This window comes from Sciurus carolinensis, chromosome 4 (assembly GCF_902686445.1).
Source record: "Sciurus carolinensis chromosome 4, mSciCar1.2, whole genome shotgun sequence".
NCBI classification, from domain to species: Eukaryota; Metazoa; Chordata; class Mammalia; order Rodentia; family Sciuridae; genus Sciurus; species Sciurus carolinensis.
The window spans coordinates 115,933,811-115,948,231 of NC_062216.1; the positions used below are offsets into that span (position 1 = coordinate 115,933,811).

General features: G+C 42.6%; 2 protein-coding genes across 2 annotated transcripts; one reads left to right on the forward strand and one right to left on the reverse strand.

Annotated features, from left to right (window-relative positions):
• Window positions 1–1,452: 1,452 nt before the first annotated feature.
• On the forward strand, window positions 1,453–2,379 carry LOC124982623 (olfactory receptor 2AP1). The gene has a single exon (XM_047549573.1). The coding sequence runs from the start codon at window positions 1,453–1,455 to the stop codon at window positions 2,377–2,379; it is 927 nt and encodes a 308-aa protein (XP_047405529.1).
• An 8,605-nt stretch (window positions 2,380–10,984) lies between these two features.
• Window positions 10,985–12,948, reverse strand: LOC124982624 (thiol S-methyltransferase METTL7B-like). The gene is made up of 2 exons (XM_047549574.1): window positions 12,500–12,948; window positions 10,985–11,405 (listed from the first exon to the last, which is right to left on the reverse strand). The coding sequence occupies exons 1-2, from the start codon at window positions 12,878–12,880 to the stop codon at window positions 11,169–11,171; spliced, it is 618 nt and encodes a 205-aa protein (XP_047405530.1). The 5' UTR covers window positions 12,881–12,948; the 3' UTR covers window positions 10,985–11,168.
• Between the last annotated feature and the right edge of the window lie 1,473 nt (window positions 12,949–14,421).

Consider the following 14,421-nt stretch of genomic DNA (forward strand, 5'->3'; position numbering starts at 1 on the left):
TTCATTGACTTCATTTCTCCGTGGTTGCAAATCCTAAAACTGATGCAGAGGTGAATACGCAGCCACTGCCTGAAAACTCCAGGTTGGTAACCAGAAGGGAAAGGGCATCCAGAGCATTGCATGACTTTTTTATCTCAAATTCCAGCTGTAAATGGACTACAACCCACTAGGTGGTTGTTATCAATTTAGTGGGTTGCAACCAATATTTGAAAGGAAATTAAAATACAATGAAATAGAAAATATATTGTATATATGTAATAAGGAATGTGCTGTAAAATTTTATTTAAATGAACATATATGTTGGCTGAAAAAATACATAAAAAGTAGAATGAATTATGATCCATAATGCTTGGAAGCAGCTGCCTTGTAAATGTTTATGAAAACAATAACTAGAAAAAGTCTTGAGTAAATTAGTAAGGACACTCCCAGATAATGTGCCTCTTTAACCCCTTGAGCTCACAAATAGAGACTTGAAATGCCCATAAAGTGCTCAAATATAGAGTCTCCCAGAAAACAAGAGATCATAGTTTTCTATGCTTTCTCCATAAAAGTTACATACTCACACAAAATGCTTTACACACAATTTAGTGGATTCACAAATGTAGCACATCTAATCTAGGAACTGTGGGATTATGCTTAAGAGTGCCTGCCTTAAATATCCTTAAGTTCCTAAAAATCCTTAGAATGCAATGTAATTCCTTATCCTTACAGGAAAGTAAAACTATATCTAAAGATCCTCAATGCATTAGAATAAGTAAATGCCGATTATTACCCCAATCAAATTTGGGTATTGCTATATTGACAGGTAGGGAGAATGTTCCAGAGGACAGGATGACAGGTGCCTAACACACAGAGCTTCAAATTCTCTTTGACAGACATGGGCGGAGAAGACTGCAAGGTCCCTTGGGAAGAAATGAGGAGCTGGCATTTCTTTGGCATCAAGAGAATTAAGGAAGTTGAACCAGAAGAAAAATGAGAGATTCTCATAATTATATGAGAAAGAAAAAACAAAAATTGCCAGGAAGAGTAAGGAAAACAGCAAAGTGAAGCAGACAAAGGAGGTAAGGCAATGAACGGAGTCAATGGAAAGTGGAAGTGAAGGCTGGGGGAGAGAAATCAGTAACTATTCTGGAAGAGGCAGCAGCTGGTGGCACTCCTTTATTCACTGACTCCATGAACTTGCAGAACATCAGTCATGAGGCAGTTACTTGCTTCTTGCAGGCACTAGGGAGGGTACTCTTTTGGGAAATAATGACAAGAATTTTTCTACAGAAGGGACCAGGGAGAAATCACCACCATTCAAATGAGCCACTGATCGTGTCATCAGAGGAAAAGTTCCTGGGCCCTTTCATTTTGGTCTCCTCAGATTTCCCCTGTCCATTTCAGAGTTCCTCTACCTTTCTCAATTTGATTTCTCTCTTGTTTACCTTAAGACTCGAAAACTTTTCCACGATGAAAAATAACACCATATTGACTGAGTTCATCCTTCTGGGTCTAACAGATGTCCCTGAATTCCAGGCGGCAATTTTCATCTTTCTTTTCCTTACCTACTTTCTCAGCATCATTGGAAACTTGACTATCCTCATCCTTACCTTGTTGGACTCCCACCTTCAGACTCCCATGTATTTTTTTCTCCGGAACTTCTCCTTCTTGGAAATTTCCTTCACGAACATCTTCATTCCCAGGGTCCTTTTCAGCATCACAACAGGGAACAAGAGTATCAGCTTTGCTGGCTGCTTCACTCAGTATTTCTTTGCCATCTTCCTTGGATCAACAGAGTTTTATCTTCTGGCTGCCATGTCCTATGACCGCTATGTGGCCATCTGCAAACCCCTGCATTACATGACCATCATGAGTAGCAGACTATGCACCCAGCTGGTTCTCTGCGCTTGGCTGGCAGGGTTAATGGTTATTATACCACCATTCACTCTGATGAGTCAGCAGAACTTTTGTGCATCCAACAGGCTGAATCATTATTTCTGTGACTTTGAGCCTCTTCGAGAACTCTCCTGTTCAGACACAAGACTCATTGAGAAGGTTGTCTTTCTTGTGGCATCTGTGACCCTGATTGTCACTCTGGTGCTAGTGATTATCTCCTATACATTTATCATCAGGACTATTCTGAAGCTTCCTTCAACCCAGCAAAGGACAAAGGCCTTTTCCACATGTTCTTCCCACATGATTGTCATCTCACTCTCTTACGGAAGCTGCATCTTCATTTATATTAAACCCTCAACAGAAGGAGACACGTTCAACAAGGGAGTAGCTCTACTCATTACTTCAGTTGCTCCTTTGTTGAACCCCTTCATTTACACCTTAAGGAACCAACAGGTAAAGCAAGCCTTCAAGGATACAGTCGAAAAGCTTCTGCATCTTTAAAGAACTTAAAAATTAAAGATTTGGAACTGGATGAGTTTCTACTATGTACCAAACTCCCTGACAGTTACTAGGCACCCAACAGAGTTAAAATTCAGTCCAGTGAAACTTGGAAATAAATAAATTGCAAACTGTTGTTAAATTGATATGGAGCAAACCAAAGAGTATCATTCTGTATGAAGCCAAAATAATGTGTGATTGTATTAGTTATCTTCTAGCCAATACTAGCACTACAGACTATATGACAACCTGGGATTGTTCATAAACTCCATTTTGATGACCACTGCATTAACCTGAAAGTATAAATGAATTTACATGTTCAATTTCCTACATAAGAGAAAGTGGAAATATTAAGAACTGTCAAAGCAGTTAACTGCTATACTTTCATTTGACCAATGAATTGTTTTATTATTTTTAAATTTTAGAATTTTTTCATTTATTTACTTACTTAAACTTACATATTAATAAAGTTAATTGCATATGCTTGGAAAAAAGAAATGAATAATGTTTTTAATTGAAAAAGCAATCGAATTACTCAGTAGAGCAACTCAATTTGAATTAGTCCATCAATGTTTTCAGAGGGGATACCATTTATACCGGATTTTGACAAGTAGGAATAAGACAAGAAATCAAAAATAGATTAAAAAATTTGAGTAGAAAAAATATTAGGAGTAAGAGCCCAAAATTTGAATCCAAGGAGTTTGAATCAGTGTTACTGTCATTTATGTCAATCAAAACAAAAGGAGTAAGAAAAAGTGTGGCAATTACAATTTTAGTTTGAATTAAGGTACATTCTCATCTAAAATAAGATCAATGCCTGTAGCATCAAGGCATTGAATTTGGAACCAGATCTATGGATTTTGCAACCCTTATAACATAGGTGATAATTGATGATGCAGGAATATAGGAGGCTCAAATATTAAGTTATAAGGATCCTCCTAATATTTAAAGAGCAGCAAATGCAGACAGGATAACTAGAAAAACAAAATATCTGTGGAATTCATGGGAAGAGAATATCTTAAGAAACAGGTTGTTGGCAATGTAGAATACTGCAAAGAGCAATTAAAATGAAGAATGAAAGTATTAGAATAAAAATTAGAGTTTCACTGTTTATCCTAACCATTTTCAGAAAATGCGGAAATTGGGGGTAGGGTAAGAAGAAGTCAGACTGGAGTGTATTATCAGTGAGTTAAAGCTGAAAAGTTAGAGACTATAAAAATGGAATTTCAAGAACAGAGGAATGCCATAGTGTTCTGTGCTTTCTCATTCATAGTATTACCAAACTAATGGTTATATTTTTAATGTATTCCTTTCTAGAAGTAAAGTGCATGAGTGCAGAAATAATATCTTTTTTTTTTCGTTTTAGATGGACACAACTTTATTTTATATATTTATTTTCTTAATGTGGTGATGAGGATCAAACCCAGTGCCTCACACATGCTAGACAAGTGCTCTACCACTGAGCTACAAGTCCAGCCCTGAGATAATATATTCTTTTTTTTTTTTCAAAGTGGCATATGTCTTTATTATCATTTCCAGATGGGATATGGAGGGAAGAGGGGTGGGCAGAAGGGAAAGCAGAGAATCAAGGAAGGATCACAATTCCATTTGAAATGCCAAGCAAGACTGCGCTGTTGAATGGATGAATGAACAGTGGATGGCTAGACGGATGGATGAACAAATGGATGAGAGATTTTTTGCCTTTTTTATTAAAATATTTTTTTATTTTTACATACACATTTTTATTCATTATATATGATTGCATGAATGGTGTGAGTCTACATTGTATACAACCATAGATGAGGGAATAGTGAAGAACTTTGATCATTTTAGTGTTCATTGAAAGCAATGAATTAGAAAAGCATGCTTCATGTGAACTTTATAGGCCTGCATAGAAAATTTACAGATGGGGAAACTGACGCTTAGAAAGGTGAAACAGCTAAGTGCCGGGACTAGACTCAGGAGTTGAATCTTTTTGGCAACAGAGCCCACCTGCTCAACCACTGAGCAATGCAGCCACTGCAGTTGATTTAACATTTGCTTTCTTCAGCATTTCTAAGTATTTTCAGTACCGTTGACTCATTTAGCTATCTCATGCCTCTCCAGGAGAGGCAAATGCCATAATTTTTTTCTTCTTTATGGCTGGGTAATATTCCATTTTGTATATATACCACAGTTTCTTTATCCATTCATCTATTGAAAGGCATATAGGTTGGTTCCATGATCTAGCTATTGTGAATTGAGCTGCTATAGACATTGATGTGGCTGCATCACTGCAGTATGCTGATTTTAAGTCCTTTGGCTATAAAACCAAGAAGTGGGATAGTTGCGTAAGATGGTGGTTCCATTCCAAGTTTTCTGAGGAATCTCCATAGTACTTTCAGAGCACCAATTTGCAATCCCACCAGCAATGTATGAGTGTGCCTTTTTCCACATCCTCGCAAACACCTACTGTTGCTTGTATTCTTGATAACAGTCATTCTAATTGGAGTGAGATGAAATCTTAGGGTAGTTTTGATCTGCATTTCTCTTATTACTAGAGAGTTGAACATTTTTTCATATATTTGTTAATCACCAGTATATCTTCTTCTGTGAAGTGTCTCTCAGTTCCTTAGCCCATTTATTGATTGGGTTCTTCATATTTTTGGTGTTAAGTTTTTTTAGTTCTTTTTAATTTCAGGAGATGAGTGCTCTACCAGGAGTGCGTGTGGTACAGATTTTTTTTTCTTTTTTTTTTTTATTATTGTATACAAATGGAATACATGTTGTTTCTCTATTTGTACATAGAGTCAAGGCAAAACATTTGTGTAATCATACGTTTATATAGGGCAATGATGTTTGATTATTTTTTCCTTTCCCCCCCACCCCTCCCACCCCTCTTTTCCCTCTATACAGTCCTTCTTTCCTTCATTCTTACTGCTCTCCTTATCCCTAACCCTAAACCTAACCCTAAACCTAATGCTAACCCCTCCCACTCCCCATTATATGTCCTCATCCGCTTATCAGCGATATCATTCGTCCTTTAGTTTTTTGAGATTGGCTTATCTCATTTAGCATGATATTCTCCAATTTCATCCATTTGCCTGCAAATGCCATAATTTTATCATTCTTCATTGCAGAGTAATATTCCATTGTATATATATGCCACAGTTTCTTTATCCATTCATCAACTGAAGGGCATCTAGGTTGCATCTCATCCCAATTAGAATGGCGATTATCAAGAACACAAGCAACAATAGGTGTTGGCGAGGATGTGGTGAAAAAGGAACACTCATACATTGCTGGTGGGGTTGCAAATTAGTGCAGCCACTCTGGAAAGCAGTGTGGAGATTCCTCAGAAAGCTTGGAATGGAAACACCATTTGACCCCGCTATCCCACTCCTTGGCCTATACCCAAAGGACTTAAAATCAGCATACTACAGAGATACAGCCACATCAATGTTCATTGCTGCTCAATTCACCATAGCCAGATTGTGGTACAGATTTTTTCCCACTCTGTAGGCTCTCTCTTCACATTATTGATTGTTTCCTTTGCTGAGAAAAAGTTTTTTAGTTTGAATCCATCCCATTTATTGATTCTTGTTTTTATTTCTTGTACTTTAGGAGTCTTTTTATGGAAGACTGGTCCAACTTCTAAAACTAATAAGTGAATTCAGCAAAGTAGCAGGATATAAAATCAATATGCATAAATCTAATGCATTTCTATTCATTAGTAATGAATCCTCTGAAAGAGAAATTAGGAAAATTACCCCATTCACAATAAAATAAAATACTTGGAAATCAATCTAACAAAAGATGTGAAAGACCTCTACAATGAAAACTACAGAGTACTAAAGAAAGAAATTAATGAAGGGAAGGATCTCCCATGTTCTTGGACAGGCAGAATTAATATTATCAAAATGACCACACTACCAAAAGCACTATACAGATTCAAGGCAATTCCAACTAAAATCCCAATGATGTACCTCACAGAAATAGGAAAAGCAATCAAGAAATTCATTTGGAAAAATAAGAGACCCAGAATGGCAAAAGCAATCCTTAGCAAGAAGAATGAAGCAGTAGGTATCACAATACCAGAACTTAAACTATACTACAGAGTAATAGTAACAGAAACTGCACAGTATTGGCACAAAAATAGACAGTTAGACCAATGGTACAGAATAGAAGACAGAGACAAACCCACATAAATACAGTTACCTCATACTAGACAAAGGTACCAAAACATACAATAGAATGCTGTTTGATACAGTGTATATAATGGAGTATAATTTCTCATTCTTCTGGTTATACAAGATGTAGAATACCACAAGTTGTATAGTGATATATGTACATGGGGTAATAATGTCTGTTTCACTCTACTATCCTTCCTATCCCCACACCCCCTCCACTCCCTTCACTCCCCTCTACCTAATCTAAAGTAACTCTATTCTTCTCTAACCCCCTCCCATTGTAAATTAGCATCCACATATAAAACATTCAGCTTTTGGTTTTGTGGGGATTGGTTTATTTCACTGAGTATGATATTCTCTAGTTCCATCCATTTACTGGCAAATGCCATAATTTCATCCTTCTTTAAGATTGAGTAATATTTCATTGTGTATATATGCCACATGTTTCTTTATCCATTCACCCATTGAAGGGCACCTAGGTTGGTTCCATAGTTCACCTATTGTGAATTGAGCCTCAATAAACATTGATGTGGTTGTGTCACTGTAGTATGCTGATTCTAATTCCTTTGGGTATAAACTGAGAAATGGGATAGCTGGGTCACATGGTGGGTCCATTCCAAGTTTTCTGAGGAATCACCATACTGCTTTCCAAAGTGATTGCACCTATTTGCAGTATGAGTGTACCCTTTTCCCCACATCCTTGCCAATATTTATCATTGCTTATATTCTTGATAATTGCCATTCTGACTGGGTTGAGATGAAATCTTAGAATAGTTTTGATTTGCATTTCTCTAATTGCTAGAGATGTTGAATATTTGTTTCATACATTTGTTGATTGATCGTATTTCTTTTTCTGTGAAGGGTCTGTTCAGTTCCTTAGCCCATTTATTGACTGGGGTTTTTGTGTTATAGATTTAATTAGTGCATTATAGATACACATAATTGTGTGGTTTCTTTTTACCCATTTATAAATTCATATAATGTTCTCCATTTCAATCCCCAGTGATGCCTCATTGCCATTCCGCCTCCATTCCCATCAGCCCCTTCCTCTACCTTATTGGTCTTCCCTCTATTAATTTGTTTTTAAGTAGTACATTATAGATATACATCAAAGTGGAATTCATATATGTGCATTCATATATGCACATTGAATGCTCTGGTCAATTTCATTTCACATTTCCTCCCCAATCCCCTTCCTCTGCTCCACAGTTCTCCCTTCTATTTTTATGACAATTCCTTTTTAAATTTTTATTAATGTATTATAGTTATAAATGTCAGGTTTTGACAATTCATGCATAATGTAATGCAGTTTGCTCCATTTCTGTCCCCAGTGATTCCTCTTTCCCCCTCCTCCTCCCTCCCCCTCCTCCTCTTCCTCTACTCTATTGGTCTCCCTTCTATTAATTTTTTAATTGCTACTTGATAGAAATGCATAAAGGCAAAATTCACTGGGGAATATTTATATATATTCATAGCTTAATTTGGCCAGTTTCATTCCACAGTTCCTCCCTTTCACATCGCTCCCCCTCCCCTTTGATCCCTTTCCTCTACTCCACTGTTCTCCATTTATTTTCATGAGAGACTACTTTTTTTAAGTTCATATTACTCTCTAGCTTCTGCATATGTAAAAAAAAATTAAATATTTGACTTGTTGTGTCTGACTTATTTCATTCAGCATGCTGTTCTCCAGTTCCATCCATTTACCAGCAAATGGCATAATTTCATTCTTTATGGTTCAGTAAAACTCCATTTTATATATATCCCACATATCTTTATCCAGGCACCTGTTGATGCCTGGGATATTCCATAACTTGGCTATTGTGAATCTCACTGTAATGGACACTGAAGTGCCTATATCACTATAGAATTCTGATTTTAGTTGTTTTGGATAAATAACAAGAAGTGGAATACCTGGGCATATGGTGGATCCCTTCCTGGTCTTTTGAAGACTCTTTGTACCTTTCCAGAGTAGTTGCACTACTTTGCATTCCCACCAACAACGTATGATTATACCATTTCCCCTACATCATTGCCAGCATTTATTCCTGTTTTTAATCTTGACAGCAATACCATTCTAACTGCAGTGAAATGAAATCTCAATAGAGTTTTGATTTGCTGATTGCTAGGATTGTGGAATTTTTTTTTTCAAATATTTGTTGGCTATTTTTATTTCTTTTGAGAAATGTCCATATAGTTCTTTTGCCTATTTATTGAGTGGGTTATGGGGAGGGAAGTTGTTTGTTTGTTTTGGTGTTTTTTGAGTGCTTTATGTATTCTGGATATTAATTTCCTGTCAGGCGCGAGTAGCTGGCGAAGATTTTCTCCCATTCCATAGGCTCTCTCTCTTCACACTCTAAATCATTTCCTTGCTGTGCAGAAGCTTTTTAACTTTGCCCCCCTCCTCCATCAACTTCTCAATGCAGTTTCTTCCATCTGATCAGTCAGAATTCATCTTTTCCCAACAACTATCACAGAGTCCATCTGACTCTGCAGCACTCAGCCATGAATGTTGGGGTCCAAGGATTGCGAGACAACGTGTTTCTTGTGTGCAAATACATGTGTACATGTTAGTACGTATGCATGTGAGTGTAAGCACATTCCCAGTACTCAATGACCAAGAATTAGTTTTCATGAGGGTGATGTAAGTCCTAGTGACTGAGGAGAGAAATAATTAGGAGGCTGAAGTTATAAGGGTACGTGTACAGAGTAGAGCATGCACTAAGATCTGGGTGGGCTCATGGGGGCTGAGCATGTAGGAGTGTGGGGAGGTTCCATGCACGTCTCCTGTGGGCACGAGTGTGCAGAGGTGAATGTGCAAGGAGATGCTGTGCAGCCTGAGCTTGTAGGAGTCTTGGGCAGCTCTGTGTGTGAGTGCGAAAAGGCCACATCACCATCTTGGTGTGTAGGACCAGCATGGTCATGATGTAAGGAGGGAATGGAGTACTGTATTCATGGAGGAGAGGGCCCTGCCTAAGGGGGATGCTACCCAGTGCGCAAGCACACAGGATGTGAGTGTAAGGTTTGAAGGGGTCTCTTGCAGGTATGCAGGGGTTGAGGAAGCCATTTTCCTTCTCGGCTCTCTTTAGTGTTCTGGGGGATGCTAGTGGGTGTCTTAAGAAGCTTGGGTAGGGTAGAAACCTTGGGAGTTGGAGGTCCTAATGTTCCACCTTCAAGGCTCCCTTTCAGAGGCTGAAGGAGATTTCCTTGGTCCTGCTCCTCGGCCCCCTCTTGGTCTTCCTCTTGCTGTGAATGAGAATCTGGGGTGCTGGCACTGGTGGGACCCTGGGTGCTGCCCATGGTGCTGGATGCTGGCTAGCCTGTCTCTTCTGCTTCAGCTGATTGTTGCTGTCCCAGGGAAGGTGGGGCAAGGCTCTGTGCTGTGCTGGGTGTCTGTCCCTGGGACCTCAGCCCTGCAGCTCCTCATGGTCTGGCTTGGCATCCTTACAGATGGGATTCTTCAAGCGGGCAAAGCACCCTGAAGCCACCGTGCCCCAGTACCATGCCGTGAAGATCCCTCATGAAGATCGGCAACAGTTCAAGGAAGAGAAGACAGGGACCATCTTGAGGAGCAACTGGGGCAGCCCCCGGCGGGAGAGTCCTGACGCACACCCCATCCTGGCTACTGATGGGCACCCTGAGCTGGGCTCTGAGGTGCATCCTGTGCCAGGCATTGCCTAGCTTCCTTGGTCCCAGCCTGGCCCACAGGTCCCCTCCATCTCTTCCTGAGTAGCTCCTCTGGATGAAGAGGGTGGAATCAGTTGCTGACATCTAGATTTGGCAGGATCTGCTTTCTCAGGAGCACAGGCCTCTCCCACCCATGAGAACCACACTCAAACCTCCCCTCAGAATGCTGTGAGAAAGAGGGTGTATCAGGGATGGGGCTGTGGGGCAGGGAGGGAAGGCAGGGATGTCCTGCTGCAGGTGGGGAGGAGGGATCCCCATCCCTCCCTCCGCCACTCACCCTGTGTAACCTGTCTCCCCCAAAGTGCCTTGGCCGGAGGGTCAGGGAGGAGACTGTGTCACTGACTCGGGGGCTCCTCCCTCCTCAGTTTCCCTTCTCCTCTGACCTTAGTTTGCTGCAACAGTCTAGTGGATTTTGTTTATTTATTAAAAAATATTGGAAGACAAAACCTCTGGCCTTTTTGCTAAGTGCTGCTCCCTCGTCCCCAGGGTTTCCCCTTCTCTCTGGCACCCCCACAGCTCAGGACAGAGGCAGTAGTGGGGAGGGAGGCTTAGGTAGCCTGGCAGGGTTGCAGGAACATCAGAGGAGTCTAAGGGGCACATCAGAGTAGCCTAAGGAGTGCAGGGGAACTTTACCTTGGGGACAAGGGGACGGCATGGGAGCGGTCCTAGGAGGTGGGTGGGTGAAGTCTTGGAATTTTCAGTTAAGGGATGACAGGGTATAATGACGTCCTCCCTTTGGTCAGGGTAGGGATAGGTCTTTTCTTGGAGCTAGAGGTTCCCCTAGGGCAGAGGCGGGAGAGAGGAGCTAGGGGAGGACGGTGGTGGGAGCGGCTGCTCTCATTCTTGACCAGATCCCTCTCAGCAGAAGACAGATTTGGCTGTGGACGGCTTGTTCTGACTGGGGATGGGGTAGGGGAGCAGATGACCACCTGGGGAAGCTTATTTCACAGCCTTCCCCATGATGTGGGGCCCAACAGGTAACCATTTGAGGGGAGGGGGCTGTCGTTCCATTTGGATCTCAGAGAACTGGGCGTCCTCCAGGTCCTTCCAGGTCTCTCTGGTGAGGCAGCAGCCGTCCCCAATGTGTTTCCAGGTGGGCTCAAAAACCTGCTGCCACATGAAGGCCCAGCTTCCTCGAGGATAAGCCACATGCTCCCAGAAGAACAGCACTCCTCCCTGGGAGAGAGGAGAGGGCTAGTGTCGCTTAGCTGCTCGGTCCTGTTCCAGAAACTTGGAAACCATCCTACGCTCCTCTCTCATCAAACCTGTCAAATCTGAGTGAAGTGGGAGCAGCTGGTCTGAGAGTTCATGGAGTAAACCATCCTCTTTGACATTTTCTGCAATCCCTTCTCCTTCCCTCCTCAAAGTGCCTGTGAAGAACCTCTTGTAGCTGAGGGGGAAATGACTGCTGAGAGATGGTTAAAGAATGCCCAGGGGTTCTGCACAGTCGGGCAGACAGAGGGCCGCTAAGAAACAGGCCAGACGCTCACTGTATACAGATGCACCAGGCCTCCCTACCAAGACTCAGGTGCACTCCATAGCTACTTCCCGGACATCTCCAACATCCCAGGGAGGCCCAGGCCCGGCCTGATGACCATAGGGGGTTCCTCCAGCTCTTCTCTACCCACTAGACTCCCCTTAGTGACTCACTCACCCCCGTGCTCTTAATTAGCAGCTACAGGCTGGTGATGTCCGAATCTCTACCTCCACGCTGCATCTTTTTCCGCCTTCCAGTTCTAGACTTCTAGCAGCCTGCATGGTCTCTCTGCTTGGCTGTCGCAGCAGCTCCTGGGACCTAATGAGCCCCCGACAGTGCTCTTCCATTCCAGCAAACACTAGCACCCATTACCTCTTCAGTTGCTCATGCTGGAAACTTGGAAACCATCCTACAGTCCTCTGTCTCCATGCCCAGCTCGAAATCTTACGGGTCAAAACATCTTGTGAATTCTACTCCCCCTAGTACCTCTACTGGGACACGTATTTCCCCCACCCCTCCATGCTCTGTTTAATCCCTCTGATCTCAATTTAAATGTCACTTACTTAGGTGACTTCTGCTCCTGCCTCCACTTCTTGTTAGGTGATCCTCCTGCGTGTCCCACAGCATCCTGTTGTGCCCCAACATGGTCACATCTCTTATTAAGCAGCAGGTGGAGATGGTGGGGTGTCTAATGTACTAGTACCTCAGATTCCCCCTCCTGGGCCCCCAAACTCTGGGGTGGCCAACGCTGTGCTTGCCTGCCCCAGGCCCACACCCCTCCCACCCTGCTCACCGGCCTCAGCACTCTCTGGACTTCCTGCAGGACCCTCTTTGGGCTCTGCACAGAGCACAGCACCAGAGTGCAGACCACCACGTCCATGGAGCCATCAGCCACTTGTTTCATGTCCTCGCCAGGAGCCACCACAAACCGCTCATATCGGAGGTGCCTGTTCTCAGCCATGCTCTTTGTCAGGAACTTCTCAAAGTGGGGGTTTGGGTCCAGGCAGGTGACCCTGCAGCCAGGAGGATAGAACTGGAAGTTGGCACCAGTGCCGCAGCCCAGGTCCAGCAGGGCCACCTTCCCAGAGGTTCTCATCAGCTCCTTTATCTGGCCGAAGAGCTCCCGTTTCTTGCTCTCCATCTTGCGGTTGGCATTGTCAGCCAGCATGGCCATCAGGTAGGGGAAGTAGCTTTTGCACAGGGGCTACCAGAAGCCCAGCAGAGCCATCAGGTGCAGGGGCAGTGTCAGGAGCAGCATGAACAGCTGCAGGAGCAAGACCAGGACGTCCATGGCACCAGCTCCAGGTGGTGCTCCTGCTGGGGCACTGGTTTTTTTCTCTGCCCAGCTTTTGCGTCAACCAGTCTCCCCTCCTTCTGCTTTAGGACTTTGCTCCTTGTTTCCGGATTGGCAATCTTCCTTACAGGGTGGGGAGGGTGTGTGGAATTCCTCCAGAGGGCAAGGGTCTCACCATCCTATGGGCTCTTTAACAAGTTTTATGTGGGGCGAGGGGACAGGTGGTGCCTACATTCTGGGGAACTCTGCCCAGCTGAAGAGGGTGGCATGTGCTGACTCACCTCAGGCAGAGGTGGGAAGCAGGATCAAGGGTATGTCTTAGATTAAAACTGCATGGGATCATTCATCCTTTGGTTTTTTGAGATTGGCTTATCTCACTTAGCATGATATTCTCCAATTTCATCCATTTGCCTGCAAATGCCATAATTTTATCATTGTTTATGGCGGAGTAATATTCCATTGTACAAACAGAGAAACAACATGTATCCCATTTGTTTACAATAAAAAAAAACCGCATGGGAGCCAAATAGTGGGGAAGAGCTGAGTTGTGGGGGGTGTCCTAGTCTCCTTCTGATCTCAGATCTCCTTCAGCTGATTGTGCAAGCTGAGGGCTGTGTAAACTGTTACAGGAGGAGGCCTAACAGAATGTTCAGGGTTAGGCCTGACAGGTCATAAGAAGGAGGGTGGTTACTGGTCAAAAGAAAAGCACTTTCTGAGCTTACTGTTGTTTATTTTTAAATCCAAGGCCTCAAGACTCCATAAATAGAAGAAAAGAAAAAGAAAACAAAAACAGAGTGCAGATGAAGTCAAGAGACCTGTGTTCTAAGAAGTCTTGATTCTGCCACCTAGCTCTGTGTTCCCTTGGGCAGGTGTTTTTGCTTTTTGGCTTCAAACTTCTCATGTATAAAATGGGGAGTCAAGGAGAGGCTGGAGGGGCTTACACAATGTCCAAGGTCTCACATGTTTGTGTGTTTTAAGGAAAATCTGTTAAGTAGAAGGAAGGTATTGACCCTGGGTGTCCTCACAACTCCCTGAGGACCTCAATTACAGCCTAGGACGGTAACCCTCAAGCCTCAGGACCAAATTGCCAATAAAGCAGGGAAATCTCAAGATGACTTTTGAGTCATAGCCATCTTAGTACAAAGTCCCCAAATTATTCATGGCGGCTTCTCTTTTGGCTGAAACTTCCTCAGCATCTTGGGAATAGCTTCCACATGGAGTATTCCCACATGGAGTATGGCCAACTATGTAGTGGCCAAAGGAAGATTAGTTTTGTTTGGTTTGCTTTGCTTTGCTGTTTTTGGTTTGGGATTTTTTGTTTTTGTTGTGTTTTGTTTTTGTGGTACTGGGGATTGAACCCAGGGGAGCTCTACCACTGAGTTGCATCACTAGACTTTTTTATATTTTTTAATTGTTTTTTA

Coding starts and splice junctions, on each gene's coding strand:
- LOC124982624 (XM_047549574.1), bottom strand. CDS start 12,880: ATGGCCATGCTGGCTGACAATGCCAACCGCAAGATGGAGAGCAAGAAA. Junction 11,406..12,499: donor TCCAGAGAGTGCTGAGGCCG/GTGAGCAGGGTG, acceptor CCTCTCTCCCAG/GGAGGAGTGCTGTTCTTCTG.
- LOC124982623 (XM_047549573.1), top strand. CDS start 1,453: ATGAAAAATAACACCATATTGACTGAGTTCATCCTTCTGGGTCTAACA.